The 20,923-nt window shown below is 34.6% G+C and overlaps 1 protein-coding gene across 3 annotated transcripts; it reads right to left on the bottom strand.

Annotated features, from left to right (window-relative positions):
• Positions 1 to 6,597: 6,597 nt before the first annotated feature.
• On the bottom strand, positions 6,598 to 20,128 carry LOC128683558 (annexin B9-like). 3 transcript variants are annotated; one of them, XM_053769301.2, is made up of 9 exons: positions 19,863 to 20,087; positions 18,770 to 19,357; positions 16,034 to 16,210; positions 13,939 to 14,143; positions 12,777 to 12,856; positions 11,374 to 11,446; positions 9,776 to 9,949; positions 9,062 to 9,243; positions 6,598 to 8,482 (listed from the first exon to the last, which is right to left on the bottom strand). In XM_053769301.2, exons 1-9 carry the CDS (start codon positions 19,878 to 19,880, stop codon positions 8,426 to 8,428), a joined length of 1,554 nt encoding a protein of 517 aa, XP_053625276.1. In that variant the 5' UTR covers positions 19,881 to 20,087; the 3' UTR covers positions 6,598 to 8,425. The 3 variants fall into 3 exon arrangements, with proteins under 3 accessions (XP_053625276.1, XP_053625278.1, XP_053625277.1); XM_053769303.2 differs by lacking the exon at positions 18,770 to 19,357 and having other exon boundaries at positions 19,863 to 20,128; XM_053769302.2 differs by lacking the exons at positions 18,770 to 19,357; positions 19,863 to 20,087 and adding an exon at positions 17,170 to 17,443.
• Positions 20,129 to 20,923: the final 795 nt, after the last annotated feature.

Raw genomic sequence — 20,923 nt, 5'->3', positions numbered from 1 at the left:
GTGAGCTTTTGTAAATGAATCTGAGATTCACAATGTGTTAGATATTTTACACGCTAACCCATTTTCTTTTCAACTAGCAGCCCGTAAAACATTATAAATTATGTATATTTATGACCTATATACCCTTGAAAATCCGTGCAGTAGTTTTTGAATTTATCGCGAATAGACAGACAGACGCTGCAGAGGACTTGGGTTTATAATATGCAAGGATGTAAAGAAGTGACTTTGAAAATGCAATCTAAGTCTGAAGGTAGATAAATATAATATTTTTATGACGCCAGACCAACATAACTATATCATAAAATTATAGGCATCAAAGAATGAAATACGGAGTGTGCGGAGGCAACCCATCGCACATAATGAAGGAAACAGCTCAATATTCGCCAGAAAAGCTAACAATCAGACGAAACAAATACAAAGCAATGTACACGTCATAATACGAAATCATTTAAATTCACGAATACAATATTGACATGTGAAAATTGGCTTTTCGGTACGCATGGAACGATTTACTGCACCCCAGTTTCATGCCCACCCATTTATTTAATTTGCAAGCTGGTAAAGTTAGGATTGTATCATTTTATATGTTAAAGTTTGTGAGGATGTATGTGTGATTTTGTTACTCTTTCACGTAAAATCTACTTGACGGACGGATTGTTATGAAATTTGGCACACTGTAGAATATAACCTGGAATAACACACAGGGTACTTAGTACTTACTTTCTATCCCAAAATTGCTACGGGAGCGAAGCCACGGGGTGCAGCTATATAGGTTCTTATAGGCAAGTTGATAAACTTGATGAGTGACACTCATGTATATCTAATATACTTTAAAAAATGATGTCTTTTAAGCAATTAACTTTGTTACGCCATTTCTTCTGCATCTGCCACTTCTAATTGCTAGGCAAACTTATTATTATTTATAAACTATGACGTCAATAAGTGGCATGTTAATTTGAAAGATTTTAGATTTCTTATATAACTGTGTTCCATTATTTTAGAGGTACCTATAGTTATCTATTTAAAGTTACTCTTGACTTTCTCTTTAAGTTACTATATAACAACAAAATATGACGAGGATGTCTACCCCATCGGCGTCTGTTCAGCAGGCTCCAGTTTCTTATTAAAAGTAACTGATTGGCTGCATTTTGTTTGCATATCTGACGCCGCCTCATTCATCAAGGCCCAAATAAGATTCTGCGCATTTATTATACTTTTATTATGTTTACGGCGATCTATCACCCGCCAATCCACCTGAATTTCTAAGATACCATTATCTTTGACTGAATCGTGATTGAAGCTGTTTTAATAAAGGTCGAGAACTTTTCTAGCTAGGATCTGGTTTGTTTTATTTCTGCTATCAAGTATTATACGTGGACGAGGTGATAAATCGAAATGTGCGAAAAGATATAAAGTTATAAGGATTATAAAGATGCAATGAATTTTTATACGCAATCAATGCGCCTGATACCTATACTAGGTTTTTTTTTAAATATTGAAATAATCCGTACATCTACATAAGTAAGTAGGTATAGCTACTGGAAGTATTAAGTATATAATCTGTGGTATAACCATGTAAACTTCTCCATGGAATCGCATAGCACTCATGTTTATTTTAACTTGTTTACCTACTTACACATAATATTACCTACGTTTATCAAAGCGTGTGTGGTTGAAATAACACTTAATATCTATGAATAAATAATTAAAGTAGTCGCTAATAAAGCGGGTTTCCATTTAGCAACGAAATCTACCTTTCTCCGTTGGAGAATTTTCCCGGCTTTAAGCAATCCCAAGCAGAGGTAAAAATACCCAAGACATTGGTGATCTTTTGATGAGATACGACACGTTTGATACAAGTACATTTTTTCAGATTTCCAGAAACAATATGAAGTCAAACATTACAACCATAGTACAAGTGAATGTTTAGTTCTGTATATGTAAATAAACCATAATGGAAATCTTTCAAATATTCGTAAAGAAGTTGGTTTAGGTTATGGTGAAAACTCTGTTATTGTCAGCGCGCGTTTGAAAGGTTTGTCCCTGTGATTATTTCTTGTATAATAGAGTAAAATCAATACATATAATAAAATTGAAGAAAGGCCAAATTTGTACATTGGATATTTTTTAAAATTCTTCATGGAATATACTTAGTTACTGATATAGATGACGAAAATATAGTTTTGGACATTTTTGTCTGTCTGTCTGTCTGAACGCGCATCACTCGAAATCTACTGGACCGATTTGCTTGAAATTTGGTATGTAGGTACCTTATATACCGGGTTAACATCTTAGATACATTTCATCCCGGTAAATGGTCAGGTTCCTGTAGGATAATTGAAAAACTAATTATGAATCAAAAATTCCTCGGTATCCCGGGTAAACATCTTATAGACATTTCATCCCGGAAAATGATGGGGATCCTGTAGGAAAATTAAAATAACAATCCACGGAGCCGATTTACTTAAAATTTTTGTAGAAAGGTGTAAACAGAATATTAACAAATTGTTTTTATCGATTAAAGTCTGATATAGATATAATCGGCGCAGTATGTATCAATATATCAGTATAAAACTCTTAACTGACTGACTGACAGACAACGTACACCCGAAACTGCTGGGCGGGAATCTGAAATTTGGCATGTAGGTGAGCACCAAGAGAGGATTTTGGAAATTCTACTCCGAAGGGGGTGAAAGGGGTGAAAAACTGTAAATATGAAAGTTCTACACCGTTGAAGTTAGTGACTTGAAAATTTGGATTTTAGTTGTTTACAACAAAGTAATGAATACGTGTTTCAGATTTCTCTGAAAACTAACCCTCAACCCCTTTATAAGGGGGGTGTTAGATTGTATGTGACTTAATACAATTTTCAAGATAAAAAGCTGAAAATTGGCACACTTTTTGTAGTAAATAACAGTAATAGTAAATACAAAAAATGTTTAATTTACGTTTGTGGTTAATAAAAAACCGGGACGTAAAACGTCATGGAAAATGGGACGGCACGCGTTGCAGAAAGCGGGAGTGAGAGTAGGAGCGGGAAATGGGAAGGAGACACGTAGTGGGAAACAGGGCGGGACACATTGCAAAAAACATGATGGCACAATATGTAGGACACGGTACGGGATATCTTCATGTACTTTACATTACATAGCAGCAGGCTTACTCTCGAATCACAATCCCAATATTCGATCCCAATCTCAATGCAAGAAACGTCATTTGGCACTCTTGAATTTAACACTAGCGCCACATTGGTGCGGATATTGAATGAACTAAATTTCATTGGGATTGAGTTTTGGAACTTGAGATCGTTACTCTTGAAGCCACTTTGACAGCTCCATATTGCGTTGAAATTGTGTTGTTATTGGATATTGTAACAATAGCGAAAGAGTAACTTTGTTGGAATTGAGTTAACATTTTAGCTGTGAAAAAGTGCATAAAATGGTTCGTTTGGTGTTGCAAAGCGTAATTCTTAGTGATGTCTATAGGAAGGATTTGCGAGAAACTCGTAATTTGCGTAGAAATGCTCGATACGCCGATAAAACCCTTGCTATGACTGACGACGAGTTTAAGCGAAATTATTGTGTCACCAAGGCATTTTTTAATGGATTGTGCTAAGAACTTGAACCCTTGATGCAAACTCCAAAAACGAGAAATGATATCAGTAAAAAATACAAGGTAATTTTGTTTGAAATTATGTGTTTGTTTGTGATACTGAAACACAAAAGAACCTGTGTTTAATAAATTGGTTTTGGTTTACAGATACTAGTAGCACTTTCATTCTTTGCGACTGGCGGGATACTAGGTACTCCCATGTCACAGCAATCATTATCTCGAGCATTGAGGGATGTGACTGCAGCATTAAACAGCCCGAGCATAAACACATAAAATATAGAGTGTTACATTATTACCCTGTTGTAGCAACAAAAATTATAAACACTTGCTGCATGCTCCACTATATGTGTAACCGGGCACATTTAATAGTGGAAGATGATGAGAACCCTAATAACATACAGACCTAACTGTTGATGTAGAACCTGCACTACAAGAAAGAGGTGGAGCTTCTATAGAGCTGCAAAGGGGTATAGAAGCTAGAGCAAATCTTGTGCGACAATTGTGGGCAGCATGTGATGTGTGATAATGAGTAATATTTGGTTGGGAATATCCTCACAGGAAGTATAAAAACAATCATTATTTAAAAAAATATATTTATTGTTTATAATCTTTATTGACCTAAAATACAGAGAACACTAATATAATTTGTAATAATTAATAAATTATTATTTAAATAACATTTAAAAATCTACACAGAACTTCATAAATATTAGTATGGAATCATATAATGCCTACAAAACTTTTTTCGCCTTGCTGCTCGCTGTGTTCTACCTGCAGCCCTGCCTCCACAGGAGGCTGTGGATTATGAATATGAATTTCTTGCTCTATTTCCAGGGTTTCAGTGGCAGCCTGTGATGTGGATGGCAGGTCTATTAATATAGAAGGGCGAGACTGCAAAAGAAAGGAAGTTATTATATATCACATAACTGAATTATGCACATAGATGTATATTACAATTGGTTTTTACTGTTATTTTACTATAATTTTTTCCTTTAACTTTTATTTCAATGTTGAATGTATTCAGCGGATCATTATTAAAATGTATGTATTTTTTTTAATTTAAATAAACATTTGTTACAAATAAATTCAAGCCCTTTTGGCATAAGAAAGACCAATACTATAATGAATAAACAAATATAATGTAATTTTTTATTTTACTCACATTACTTTGTGGAAACACATTTCTTCACATTACTTTACTCACATTCTTTTCTGCCCAATACTAAACCATGAAAAGGAAATAATTATGATTTAGTACATGACTAATATTGATAGATATTTAACTTTACTCAAGTATTTCATTGCTAGCTAACCTTAGCCCAGCATATTATTCTACTTTAAGATCACTTTTACAACATTAAATAGCTAGTTAATAATAAACATATTCACAACATACATACTAATAAAAATACGTACCTTGATTTCGGAGTGTACACAAAGAAGAAACAACGTTGTTGTGCCGTGAATATTGTAGCAACTTTAAACTTCATTTTTGGTAACTTCGTCCCACAAACTTAAGAGCGCCGAGCACTTAAAACACAATATGGATTTTCAGCTTCAGCTGATTGATTTATTTCTTTTTGTATAGGTTTACATCGCAATACAATCGCAATAGTAATGACTTCAAGAGTAACAAACAAAATTGTGATTGGAATTGCATTGAGACTAAAGATTGAGATTGATTTCGAGAGTAAGCCTGCAGGAAGCGGGATTGGACAAGTTTACGGGACGAAACACGCAGCAGGAAATAGGAAATTGAACTAAAGATGAGAAAAATGCGAATTTGAATCATATATGTTTGCCAGTCAGTCAGAGTACGCGATAAAAAATTACTGAGATTTTGCTATGAAATTCACGCGGGCGAAGCCGCGCGCAAAAGCTAGTTTAAAGTACCTAGTAGGTACTTATTGAATGATCCCCTTCATCCACTTTGGTACCCAAGTTCGTGACGATTGTCAGTGGAAACGCGCCCCGCGTTCGCAGACGTTTCACTCTGAATTGTTTCTGAACTACGTTGTATGAAATTAATGAAAACGTCGGCTCATATCCGCGCGAACGTGTTGACACGTCTACGAAGCAAGCCTTGATTTACGTACAGTCTTACGGAGTTCCCTCATAGAATTTGTATCATATTTGTATTATTCAAATACATACCATTTTAAAATAACTTGAAACTGCAACACTACTAAAGCAGTTGTTTACGATCTTAGTAGGTAATGTATAAATTGTTAAAACTTTGATATTTTTTTATATTACCCAGACAAACATGCGACCCATCATGGTAAGTGGTGACCACAGCCTATCAACGGCTTAAAAATTATTTTCGAAGGTTTTTCGATAAAAACATTAAACTAAATATTCACAAACATTATATAACCGGTTCAATAAAGTAAATTAAGATGGATAGGTTAACTTGGACTCGTAGTAGGGAATCTCGAGACAAAAAAATGGGTAGGTATGTACTATATTACGTAAATAATAAAGTTTCAGATATTTCCCTAACTACGAGTGAAAATTCACGAACACGTGCATAATTAAATCGAAGCGAGTGCACATCGTCGTCCCGAATCCCGGGCCTTAGATACAAGCGTGAATGTGGATTTTGGCGCAATTAAATTCTCTTGCAATTAAGACACGTAAGCAAAATACGAATGATTAGCTCTGAAATTTTCCTTTGATTTTTATTTTCACAGCACATAAAATCTTTTCCAAAAAAATCTTCTCAGCCAGACTTTTTCCTTTTAATTTTCCTCATAAGTTAATCCCAGGGATTCGCACCTAGGCCGGTATAAAAACTAACGGAAAAAGTTCCCTAACGGAGCTAGTCTTCTAACGGAAAAAATGTTACAAACTGGCATTAAAATTCAATACAATACATGGCAGCAGATATTTATACGTAATATATACTCCTATTTAATTTATGTAGAAAAATTACCTGCCTCTGTACCTAAACTTATTACAAAAATTAAAAAATCAAACAACAAATTCATAAAATTATTGTATATATTTCGCAGTACCGACATATAGAAACATCTTAATGCAAAACAACTTTAAGTATATAAAATATCTATGTAAATAACAGCAGTAGGTATACAATTTAAATTGGCTTTTATATTGGCAATTTAAAGTATTACAATTAAATTGTACTTGAAATTAGCACTGCATCATAGTATATAGGCACTTTAGTAGATTTTAACCAATATTTTAAAAGAAATCTTATTCGAAAATAAATACTGAAACAAACCAATATTAGAATCTACTGAACTACTATGTAGTTATAAAAATATCATTAATTATTTTAAAAAAAGAAATAAGAATAAACGCAACAAGAGATCGACTTAATCGAAAATAATATTTAATTAAATTTTAAACTGATTTTAATCAGCAAAACAAAAAAAAATATCGATATTTTTTATGACAAATGTCTCTTTCAAATACATAGATTTCGTCCTCTTTTCATATTTGATTGTTGATTTTGCTGACGTTAGGCCAAAATTATATTAGAATAGTGTTGCTTTCAATAATGACTTATCGTCAGTACAAATTGACACCTTCGAATTAATACGGATTGTATTGTATGTACGGATTGTATATAAATTATGATTATCAGCCTCTTACATTAATATGGAATCATGAACTATGTATATTGTGAATAAACGCAATGTTATAAATATTCCTTACACTTTAGGTGGGTTCACATATAACGACGTAATTCGAGATTTTATGAGAATATGTCACATTTGTTTTACGAAAACATTAAAAAAGTTTGAACATCTAGTTTAGAATGATACTATTAAATTTTTTTTTCTTATAATCGGGCAGAACAGTGAGGAAATAAAATATGACATATATATATATTAAAAAAAAAAGCAACCTGCATTGATTTCGATGATATTATTAGCTTATTACTTAGGCACTTAAAATAGAAGGCACGTTTAAAAAGTACGCAATAAAAATAAATCAGATATATATTACACAATTTTATGTGATATAAAATTACAACATTTCGGTAAACTTTTCCAAATAACCCTTTTATTCATAAAAATGTGACAACCTACTTGCATAGTAATATTTCGTTCTCTCTTACTTTATATTGATAGAACGAGACAAGACATAGTGACTAAAATAGATCGTGACATTTTTTATGAATAAGTACGTAAACTTTCTTTTTCTAACAATAAAAAGATCATTGTCGGACGGCTAAGATGTGACATCAAAGCGAAAAGTTTTGATATTTGAGAGATTCTTATAGTAAACATAATCTTAAATGGTAATAATGTATTCGATATAATGAGTTTCTAATCCATCCTGGATTCAAGTATATAATCTTAAACAGAAGTGTAGGGAGCCAAATGTTTTTTTGTTATATCTAAACATTTTAGAATAGACAATATTTGAGTGCATTTTTAAATGTTAAATTTTCTTTATTATTAAAGCCGGGGTTAAACAGCAAGGGGTTAAACAGAGCTAAGAATTATAGAACTTAAAGGCTTATTTGTAACTATACTTGAGATTAAATAGCTTTATATTGCTCCAATCTTTTCCTTGATTTGCTTTTACAATCTGCGCGGGGAGAAACGCAGCTGGTACATTTTGTTTTTCTTTCGCTTATCATATTTTGACATCCGTAAAAGTCGTGTACTTAATTACCCTTAATTTCCCTAAAGAGATATTCAAAAACACCGATAAGATTTAGGTACGGAAATATTCGAGCAATATTTTAAGCCTTAACATACAATTTGTGTGCAAGAATTGAACATGATGTGAACACCGACGAAGACATGAATTCACATAGAGAGTCCACTTTTAGAGGTTAGTACAGGCCCAATAGTCCCAATAAACATTTCTTGTAGTGACCCGAGCAGTCGCCCTGTAACAAATAAATAAATATTCTTCATTCCTCATGGATTTTCGTGAGGAACACAACGAATTCTTGGGTAATATTAATGGAGTTGTTTGCTATAACCTTCGGCAATTCACATATTATAATTTGGATTTTATTTACATTTATATATTCGATTTTGTTTTGTTGTATGATATATGACCTAGCCGGTGAAACATGTAGGTTTAGTTTTAAGTTTTTTTTTAACACCACATTGTAAATAATGTAAACTAATGTTGTTGCAAATAAAAAATCTTGTCACTTAAAGCGGTGGTGGTGTAATGTTAAGACACACAGACATAAGCTTGTTACCAATCTGATTCATGTATATAGTAGCTTTCATCGATCACCACTCGCTTCCGGTAGGAAAACTTCGTGAGGAAACCTGAACACTGGCATCTCTTGTCAACTGAAAACTGGTTCACAATCTGTACAAACACCAATATGAAAATATTTAGTAGAAACGCAAGATCCTTACAGCGGAATATGTATGTGTATGTGTGTTATGACCACGACGCTCAGCTGTGTGGAAATACTAGTGTAAGTGCAGATAGATTCGTGTGATACCTCGATCCAGCTGGCGAGCGGCTCGCCGTACTTGCTCTGGAACATGTCCGCGATGTCGGCCAGGTCCAGCTCGCAGCGCGTCACCATCACGCGGATCAGCTGCCGGTCGTTGGTGCCCAGCCCCTTCATGGACTTGTGCAGCCTCTCGGCGAAGAACAGCGGCTTGTTGCGCACGATTTTCACTGGGTGATCGTATTGAAGCTCATTTATTTAACGGTTTATGGACACAGACAAGAAATAAATAGTAAATATTTCCCTCTAGCAATTGGTGCCCTGCATGGATTTGTGCAGGCGTTCGGCAAAATATAGCCGTTCGTTGCAGGCTATTTTAGTGAAGAAATACAATTAACTTTAAATCTTTATGGCGCAACAGTGTGCATTTTTGATAGAATTGATTAATTATATTTTGTGTGAAATAAAAAAAAAAACAGTTTAAAAAATGTATTTTGTTACAAATATGGAGATATGAATTTTACAGTTTGAATTCGCCAACGACGTGACATCGTTTCCCCTAAAGAAGTCAATTTTGAACTTTAAATAATTTAAGTACAGTATAAAATAGCTAACCAATTAGCTTTGAAAGCCTTCAAATTTACTGACAACTCTGCCTTGATGGCGTATTTAATGAAGAACCGTAGAACACACGGCAGTCACCTGTGCTTAAAAATATCACGTCACCATATGTGCTTAAAAATATGTCATAAAATAGTTTACCAATAGCTCTGAGAGCCTTCTCCAGGTCACCAGAGAACTCCGCCTTGATGGCGTCATCGATGTCGTGTCCTGTGAGGAACTGGTACTCTTGGAAGACGGCCGCCAGCTGCTGGAACGAGTTGGAACACAGCACAGCGTTGAACACCGACTCGTCTGTGCCTAGACGGAGTTCACCTGGAAATTATACGAGTTTTTTTTTAGTTTAGTTTGGTCTGAATACAACAAACGCTGGCAGGAAAAATAATTTTCTTTTGGCTTTCACCTGAGTCAATATTTTTTAATATTTTTTCAAGATTTTAAAGTTACGTCCATACCTCAATTCATTATTTGGCAGGTTGGAATTAATATGAATTTTTGGATAAAGATAAAAGCCAAAGGTTCAAATATCTTGACATGACAAAGAATGACGACCATGTAAAGTTATGCCACATAAAAGTACATTATTTCTGTCACGTTAAACATACGGGATACAAAAATGTGTTGCTTATCAACTTATTGCACAATTGGCAAGTGAATGACGTTTGCAACCTAAATGTAACAATAATTAGGATTTAACTAGCTAATTAAAACTTTTAAAATATGATTCAGTGGTAGCGTTTATTAAACGCTAGTAATAAATAACAGAATGTAAAAATAGTAAATTATATGGTACAAGGGTGTAAAAGTTGGTCAAGGTTGAATTTGCTCTAACGGGTTCGAGCAGTACGATGCACATCAACGCACTACGCAACGTGTGTATCATACTTTTTTAACACACTCGTAAATTTCAGCTCATGTGTTTATTGTAATATTATACTTAAATTTAATGAAATATGTTCACCGGTTTAATGCTAGTATAACTTCACAAGGTAAATTTTGTAAGCCCCGGGCAACATCTAGTCAATCATAAAATTTGATCGATTTACGCCACATTTATTACTAATCGCCACTTCACCCTCGTCACTCAGGCCTCGTCATTGCATAAACTAGTCTATAAACAAAAACTATGATGACGTAGCCACCTACGTAGTCGTGACGTCACACCAAGAGACCTTGTGTGTTGATTTAGTAATCAGATAAAAAAACCATTAGTCACCGCTCCAACCTTCGTACAACATCCGTTTTGGTGTTACAATTGCTTGGACTGGTGACTTGACAGTTAATGACGGTAATCGGTATAATAGGTGAAGGTTCGATTTTTTCCTCAAATGTAAAAAAAATCTGCCATTGACAAAGATACCGTGAATTAAAAAAAACAACAGGTTTGCATTTTTTTATATTGTGTAGCTTACAGAAAAACTTACAACCTATAACAATTTATTATTGAGGATATATATACTTACGTGTGAATTAACTCAGGTTACAATTAACATAGATATGTCTATGTCGTGTTTGCCACAACATTATTGATTCTATGTCTAATATTACATGGTTCATTTTTCCTTGCAGTACAAAAAGCTTATAAATACATGCATACATACATACGCAATGTATGTTCGTATCATTCGCGCCGGCATCTGAGTTCGATAGTGTGAGGAGAGGAGCCATACAGTTGCGCAAAACGTGCTAAATATAAACCTAAATATACATACATGTGAAACAAAAGTTGAAATACATACCAGCTTGGAGTAAGCTCCTAGCGTCCTGTCTGGCCTTCTCTTGGTCTACATGGAACTCTTCGGATCGGTTACCCTGTAAATTGATTTCATATAATAACAACTAGCTTTTGCCCGGGGCTCCGCCCGCGTGAATTTCCCACGGGACATTTACTTTTCAGGGATGAAAAGCACTCCTTTGTCTACATGTATGAAAAATTTCAAAAATATAGATTGAGTAGATAAAGCGTGAATATGTAACAAACAAACTCACTTTTGCATTTATAATATTAGTTAAGATTTTTTTATTACAAATGCGAAAGTTTTGTCTATCTGTCGCGCTTTCATGGCTGGGCCACGGGGGCGATTAAGATGATATTTGAAATAGATATAGTTAATGACCCGAGGTCAAACTTTGGCTACTGCGGGCGGAACTACAGGCAACAGCTAGTATTCAAAGTAAACATTTTCTGAGTTTAATACTTCCATCAACTTTGATACTATTGCTATTTATTGCTTGTGGTTTCAATATACATACATACGTATATATATGTATACGTTTTATCAGTGAAACAAATATGCTGACATAAAATATCAGTTTGGTTTTAGTAATATTATGTTATTATAAGCGAGTGTTTTCAATACATTAAATATAAATATAAAATTTACAGCTAATAGGGAATAATTCCGTAATCGAAGTCGCTTGTATGTGGACTAACTTTTATCCTACCGCATGAGTACCATGAATTCAAATTCAAATTCAAATCAGATTTATTCAGAAATTAGACCTTCACAGGCACTTTTTCTCGTCAATCTTTATATTTATAGTTATTTCTCACAAGCTACAAACTACTGAATAAGGTTATTGACTTTTATGCCTAAGTAGAAAATCACAAGTCATTTCTAAATGGAAAAATCAATAGCAAGCGAGATCCGCTCATAGTGTTATGAGTCTTATTGCCATTACATAAAGAGTTATATTGCTTTGCGATTGGTTTTGTACTTTTGTGTACTCACAAAATCACATAAGAATCACAATTAGGTCAATAATTAAACATTATTTACAATCGCGTCTTTGATTACGATTGATACAGATTTTTCCCAGAATAAGTACAGAATGTGAAATCGCAATTTGTAAAGCTAGGTAATTCATTTGAAGCCAAAACTAGATTAACTACTGAAAAACAATAATGCATAACGGGCGCGTCGCTGACGTTAACCCACCCTAAGTAAAGGCAACAATATAACATTATGCTATTCAGCAGTGGTCGTTCCGAAAAGCCAGTAGTGTAATAAAACTAAAAATTTTACTTGAAATGTGCCTGTGAAGGTCAATAAATTTCTGAATACAACATGAAACATTAGTACTCGGGAAGGAAGGAAAGATAAGTAATATATACGTTGGTGGGGAAATACGGTCAACTTACCATACACAGCGACGTCATAAGCCTCTTGAAGTTTCCTGAGGTGTCACCACGCAGGTCATCTTCCAAAAGAGTGCCGTACACTGTGGAGGGAAATATATTTTAAAATAAAATTTAATTTTTTTTTTAATCTGCCAATCATAATACAGTTTGAAGTAGGAAAGGAGGGCGCTATGTTATTGTTGAAAAACTCCCTGTATGGCTGGCAACACTGGGTATTTTTCAACCAATCACATCTAGCCTATTTAGTATTGCAATGACTAAAAAAGTTTTTCGTCAAAAATTCGATTTATTTCTTTCTACTCCATAGACTGTACATGTGGACAGGACTGTACCGATTATAATCAGTTTTACTTTGATAATTTCAATTATAACTCGGACAAATACAAAAAGTTGAACTTATAAAATATAGCGGACATTTCATAATAATAACACTGAATTTGGTGATTCATATCCCCAAGCAAAAACCAGGTCAATAAGGGCATACCCAAGAGACAAAAATAAATTATTGTTAATATCGCATATACGCGGATAAACCAGTTTTGATCTCTTGTCTCATTCCAACAAGAAGTCGGAATACAATATGTCGGAAACAATTCATTAGCTCAGACGTGTTCAGGGATTATCCAAGAAGCTACGGTTTCACAGCAATTCTTGTATCTCTTTAACATCTGATACGGTAATTGGCAGTATTTCCTTTACCGCAAACGATTTCAACCCATTCCAGAAAAGATGTAATGCATACGAAGTGTGTTAAGAAAGGAGAAAAATTACATAAATTTATAAGACAACAACTAGGAAAAAATATTATATTGTGTCGATCCTACATCACTATATGATAAGAATGTTTTCTTATAGTATCCATTGCTAGTTGAAGTTACCAATTAGTGACTATTTTAGCTCATAGACATATTTTTCCCACCTACGAGAAGAAACATCGTGGTAAATCCTGTGCACTAGTTAACTGTTTTGTTTACTAATCTTTATAAAATCATGAATTTTCGCGTTGACTGACATCAAGTCTTCTTATTCCCAAAGGGGGTTGACATCCGGCAGAAAAATCACAGCAGAGCAAACTTTAAAGGTTTATTTCACTGGCTTCACGGCGTCACATCTCCGAAAGCCACCGTTAAGACGCAAAGATGAGAGAGAGTATAATACTCACTGGCGGTGTATGCTTGCTTGATGACCTGGATCTCGTGGTTGGACATGGTGCACATGACCTCGATGAGGACATCCTCATCAGTTCCGATGCCCGCGGTCGCGTCATGGAGCTCTTTGGCGTAGAACTGCGGCAGAGGAGTCATCAAAGCCACTAGCAGGTCTTCAAACTTCCCGCTCGTTTCGCTCTTCAGGTCCGAGATTAGATCCTGAGGGAATATAAATAAGGGTTAGTTTCAAAATAACATTTTCAATGGATAAATTATTATTTTTCCGTAGTTGCGATTGGCCTTGAAATATTGTTTATCAGTGGTACAGTTCAGATATCCAAACTGTACCATGCAGAAAAAGCCCATCCAAGAGATACAACTGCAAAAATATGACAAGTAAAGAAATCAAACCTGGTGAAAAAAAAAAGCAATTAAAACGTAATAAAATCACATGGTACATTTAGTCAATGCTTATTATAACAATGCGATAATGTTTTCCGAGATGTAACTACCGTCTAGTATTCGATTCTGGACGGAAGCCAAATGCATACGTTGAACTCTGAGAAAATGAAAGTTTCGGAGAAAATACTGTCGTTTGATGTGACTAATAATTCAGGGTATTGCTTGTGTGTAAGCCATTTATCTTTATCTAGTTTTACCTTATTCTAGACCAGTCTGGTAAAATGTGTCTGGGTATACATTTTGGTATTTGGATTAATATAAATATCTCGAGAATTTCGGGTAAAGCCGTAACTATATGGCGTACACGATTTAAAGAATTATGACACAGGATCGGACCAAATGGAAAATAACCGGACAAGTGCGTGTCGGATGTAAACTTTATAATCCTTATAAACTTTATATACCTTGATATATATAGAATAAATCTTGATTTTATTATGCTGTACCGTTTTATGATATCAACGTAAAACTCTTATTACAAATAAAATTATTATAACTTATATAATGAGTTCCGAAGTCTGTCGAACGCGTAGACGATGTCATCAACTTGATGACATAGAATTGAACCACCTATAACTCAGGCCATTCTCAATGTAATTAGTTAATTGACCTGCGGTTATGATAGCGATAGGGTGCGTGTACCTTTTACCACGTCCCTACCTTTACCACGTCCACACATGTATTGAATCAACTCAAAAGTGAATAGGTTCTCATTCTATTCCCTTTTATGACTTTCCTAACACAGTTTGAATACTAAACAGATTTCCTTCCCTATTGTATTTATCTCTCGTTCCGTGAGTATCTAATAGAAATTAGTTTACCATTTTTGAGTACAAATACTTACTTCAAACATATGACGTGAAATAGATTTTATAAATTTTGTAATTAATATGAATACACTGGAGTGTTTTACATAGTATTTTAAAGATGCGTAATTTCAAAATCCATCTCATATGTTTGCAAGTAGGTCCATAATTACCTTGGCATAGGGGTAAACATAGCGCTGATAAGAACATGTGCTTGGCTAATTATACTTCAACAAACAATGGTGGACTAATTATCATGTGAAGTACCTAATGTGCTTCCTCTAGCTAGGAAAACCATTACGGTAAATTCTGGCCAAAAACTCGAAACGTTCCATGTAGTAATTAAATTGATTATTTTTTATTTGTAATATACTAGTAGTTAGGGAAAATAAATACATACACATAGACAGGAGTGTCCTTTAGGTCACTTACATACCATTTACTACCAATATGTTATTGCCCAGAGACGTGCAGGACAATCCCCCTACAACCTTCATCGAAACTATCGTTTAACCAGATGCAAGTTACATCTATCAAACACCCAAATAAATGGAGTTTTCTCTACTTTTACATACTTTAACAAAAATGAAAATTGAAAAAATACTTTTTCACCATTGGATAGTGTACTATCTCTATCTGATTTCTCTGTTAGAAACCGAAGTTTACGAGGAAATTACGGGCGAGGCGAAGCGGAGAGCGATAGTTGAGCCAACTACATAACGATTAATGCACTCGTGTATCATACAATGTTTTTCAAATCACATGAAGTCGACAACTGTGACAAAAGACATTGAAAAAATTGCAAGTACGTTGAAATTGTGTTCATAGAAGCAAAACTTACCTTTCCATACAGAGTCTTGAACTCAAACGCGATGCGTAGTCTCTGCTCATTGCTCCGCCTAGTCAGCACTTGAATGATGGCCTTCTCATCAGTGCCGAATCCTTTCATAGCCTTGCGGAGTACCGCCGCGTCCGCGCGAGGGTCGAACGGGTTCACGGGCACCACAGTCGGTCTGGACTGGAGACAAATTGATAATTATCAGTTTATAATAATGCCTTTATTCTTTCGAGTCGGAATGATTAGGTACGCTGATAGATTTGCACTTTGTATGAAAATCGTACGTAGCAGTGAAAAGGGATGAGATAAAAACTTTTTTGGCGAGAATCGCACATTGTTGTTGTAATGACGCGAAGGCCGAACCGATATTTGATATTATTTTTTCATGTACATATAGGTATTATGCAAAAAATATATTTATTTTTTGCAATTTTTTAACCCTCCTCATAATGGTCCGGTAGGCTTCTTTCAGTAGCAATTTACCTTTTTGCTAAATATTAAATTACCTACCTACCTATTAAATTATACGAAGTTATTGTTAAACTACCGGGAAGCTTGTCTCTTTTATGAAAATATTTATATAATAACATATTAGGGTAATAAGTAATAATATTATTAAAATGTACTTTTCACTTAGTTTTTAAAATAGGTGAAGCAACGTAATGAAGTAAATTTTGCATTGTTCGCCTTTGCAGTGACATTGATCTTTGTTTATGGGTAGCGAGAGGCAACCTAAGAACTGCATATATGTCATTTGGAGGTTCTGGATGCAATTTACTTACAACACGCATTTTTAATGATTCACGTTCTTTCAGTATTTTCTAATATTTGTAGATGGTAGTATATAAAGTATAGATCAAAACTAATATTATAAATGAGTAAGTATAAGTAAATTTGTTCACTCATTTGTTAGCTTGTCACGTTTTTCAAAAACTATACCTACTTAAGAGACTTTATACCTACACGGCTACCTTTCACCCTAAAAAAGGTTAGTAGTACGGAGAAATATCAGAAAAGGAGTTCATAATGGAAATAAAGCTTTCTCCCTTTGTGAAATACAATCAACCGAAGCCGCGAGCAATAACTAATCATAAATAATCCCCACAATGCTATCGAAATTACAATAATGAAATAAATACCGTATAACGAAATGACTTGAGTCCTCGCCGTAGACCAATTGAAGCTCTGTAAGCGCTGCGCATACTCGAATTAGACGTTACAGAGGACATATTAATTCTCGATACCGGCCGCACACAATATCGATAATCGAAAATCACTAGCACATCACTACAGAACACCATAACACGGGGAAACTCAAGGTGTAAAAAAGGTAGAGATCAAAGATGTTTTTGTACAGACCACATCCATTGTTAAGGGAACCAATGCCAAGACTGAGCTGTTACTGCGAGGTACTGAGACGATGTGAGCATAACAATATAATTGCAGCAAAATGTTCCTTGAATAGATTCATGTAGGTACCAGGCTATGTTGGCAAGTGAACCGTCTTATTTGCTCCTTATAAGATTTTTTAACCTATCAATTTTTAAAAGTCAGTAGTAAATGCTATGTACCTACTGTTTTTATTAATTTTAGTTTTAACAATCCATAAATAGTTTTAGAAATAAAGCTAAAAGCGAATGAGTGGTAGTAGTAGAATTATTTTTCCATTCCATGAACATAAATAATCAAATTACCTTGAGCTTGTAAAAAACTTGGTATTTTATTTATTTCCTTGTTTCGTGTAACTGTGAAAGTACAGTCAACAGAAAATAAAACTACCCAAATTAATTTCAAACTCGCCCTTATTACCGTGGCATAAAGATCTGTGCAAGGTAACTAGACTTGCGGTCGACTGTACTTACCTACAAAAGGGCTTTGAGCCCTTATTTGATGAAACAATATATTGATAAGTTTCAGACCCACAAAGTGATAACTATATATTAAACTAGCTTTTGCCCGCGGTTTCGTCCGCGTTAATTTTGCTATGTCTTGTATTTGCTATATATAATTCCCTATGTCTTTTGCATACTACATGTATGCAAAATTTCAAGAAGATTGGTTGAGTAGATAGAGTGTGAAGAGGTAACAAACAAACAAATTAACTTTCACATTTATATCATTAGTTAGGATTGAATACACATAAAATATAAAGCAGGTACATAATTAAAAAATGTATCTGTATATGTACCTAAATGTATATATATGTACCTAATGAGTCAATAAATTAAATAAATGTAGGCTTATGAGGTCCAAAGCAGAAAAGATGACATGTTATCTGGTAATAAGTTATGACCAAAACAACACATAACATACTCAGGACCTTTATAAAGACAATAAAAATAAGTTATTGAAACACGGAAAATTATATGAATTGTAGATAAACAGTAGTAAGATGGTTTAAGCAGATAAAATATATACATAAAGCACATGAGGTGACCATGATTCCAAAATGAAAGTTTTGAACTTTTAAGAGAACAAAATCCATTAGTCAGCTTCGGTTTTCAAAACTAAGAATTAGTTAAAACACCTGCAAATCTGATTGATACAAGTATAAAAACATAATGATAGAAGTGTTAACAACTTTCAGGAAGACTATAGTGTCTTACATATATATACATATGTATATATATACAAAATCTTGTACATATATACATATGTACACAATCCTTTACTTAATTTCATCAATTTTATTAGCAACCTTAGCTAATGAATAGGAAGCACAACAAATAGTCAACATACCTGTATTTTTGGTGTTGGGGAATCAAGAGACATACTTCCTGGGTACGGACTCTGTCCATAGTTTGAAGATGGATTGCCAGGCTGAGGATACCCAGATTGAGCTTGGTTTGGGTAACCTTGGCTTTGAAGGTAAGACTGACTAGAGTAAGCAGATGATGCTGAGTGGGGATAAGACCCAGTTTGCGGGTAGCTGGATTGAGCAGAATGGGGATATCCTTGTGTTTGCTGAGGGTAAGATTGACTGGGATATGATGACCCAACCATTGATATTCCTGAAGGCTGATGGGGATAACCAGATGTGGCTTGCTCTGCTCTTGGAGCCGGCTGGGGATAACCTGATCCTGGGTGGGGATATCCCGTTTGTGGGGCCTGAGGGTATCCTGATTGTGGGGTCTGGGGATACCCCGATTGTGGGGTCTGGGGGTAGCCTGATTGAGGGGGCTGGGGGTACCCAGATTGTGGGGCTTGGGGGTAGCCCATTCCCTGGGGCATCCCTGGCTGCGGGAAACCTGGCATAGGCAATGGATTTCCAAAAGATTGGGGAGCAGCATTGGAAAATCCGATATTGTGGAGGTATCCCGATTGACCCTTGAAACGAAATTAAATAGGAATCAGTGACATAGCTCAATGCAATACATAAAGATCTTATCAATATAAGATTTAAAGTTGGTTTAGCAAATTATTGCTTATTATTGTCTTATTAGGTGCACCTCAATCCAAAAATAAGTTTCAAAAAGTCCAATTTTAACCCTATTTTCATCATCCTTGTAACTTTATGCATACATGGTTTAATAACATAAAAGTTTTGTCATGCCTATGTGAAATTATTTTGATATGGAATAGGTTTGGAAGCCTTCAGGAAGTAGGTAATTTGAAGTTATGGGAATAAGTTTTCTGATTAATCACAGCAAACCCTTTGTCATTCCAACTAAGTCTATGTGTGATACATACATGCATAACATTCCAACCATACTACCTTGTGGAACCTAAGAAAAGGTTGGTAGTTACCTAGGTACTACAATTTAAATCCACCGAAACCCGCAAGCAACTCTAATATAACTTAACTGTACAAAATATGACTTTGAACACTCACTTGCTGGTAAGGATTCATCGTAGAAATGTTCTTAGCGACGTTTCACTGTTTTCTTCACAACTTCACTCACTTGACAAACTGATAAAATATAAATGACCAGTCTCGTCAGATGCCTAATATTATATTTTTCGCATTGATGTGATGACCAGTATTTTATGTGACTCACGCACTCTCGCGATGTTTTGCACAAAACAGCGGAAGGAAGCTTAAGCCTATACAAAATCTGAGAGAGCTTGACGTATGACTATAAATGACGTGAGCTCATCGGTGACGTGATATTGTTTGAAGTTTATAGTGATGTAACTAGAAGATACATAGCTTGAAATATAGTTATTTTTTGGATTAACATTAAAAGTGATAATAATCAATTTGAAATATATTTGCCAATTTACCAATAAGTAGTGATTCCTGACCTGAGGAAGGGCAAGGTGTTTTTATATAGTTTTACAAGAATTAATACAGGAAAGGTCGGCAGTATAAACCACACTTTAGAAAAGTTACACTTTTTAAAAGCTACTGTCAAACATTGTACATATGCAACCTATGGTGCAAGTATACCAAAACCAAAACAATATTAGTGTCAAGAGTGTTGGAGCTGCATTGGCCGCGCTGCAATGCCTCAGGGATGTTTGTCGAGTACAGACAGCTTTCAGGCTGTGCTTCATAAAATAGGGGCTTTTCTGTGGTCATTGGTAAGGTGCCGAACCAACACTCTCCTGAGAGTGGTATCGGATAGAGTAAACAGCCCAAATAATAATATTGACCCGCATTTTAAATTTAACTAACATATTTTAAGTCTCCTACTAACATAATATATAATTATATACTTAAAATTTATTACAGTCTGAAAGAAATAATTTCAATCATTCATTAAAAATATATATATTTTATAGATTGTAATATACACTCGATATCGATTTTATAGGTAACATTGGCATCCTTAATTCTGACAGTGACAGCTAGTTCAATGTTGTCACCACAAAAATTGATTTTTTTTATTTAAATAGCAATACTTTTTAATGTGTATTCATCCAAGTCGCACAGTTCGACTGCTTTGTTAT

The sequence above is a fragment of the Plodia interpunctella genome, chromosome 3, assembly GCF_027563975.2.
Source record: "Plodia interpunctella isolate USDA-ARS_2022_Savannah chromosome 3, ilPloInte3.2, whole genome shotgun sequence".
Classification (NCBI taxonomy): domain Eukaryota; kingdom Metazoa; phylum Arthropoda; class Insecta; order Lepidoptera; family Pyralidae; genus Plodia; species Plodia interpunctella.
The sequence above is the reverse complement of the archived record's forward strand: the minus strand, read 5'-3'. Positions and strand labels throughout refer to the sequence as shown.

Bases quoted from the DNA above. Each gene is read 5' to 3' on its own strand.
- LOC128683558 (XM_053769301.2), bottom strand. The intron at 11,447-12,776 runs GTAAGTTGACCG...ATCAATTTACAG, and splicing joins TTATGACGTCGCTGTGTATG to GGTAACCGATCCGAAGAGTT. The intron at 9,244-9,775 runs GTAAACTATTTT...ACGATCACCCAG, and splicing joins GAAGGCTCTCAGAGCTATTG to TGAAAATCGTGCGCAACAAG.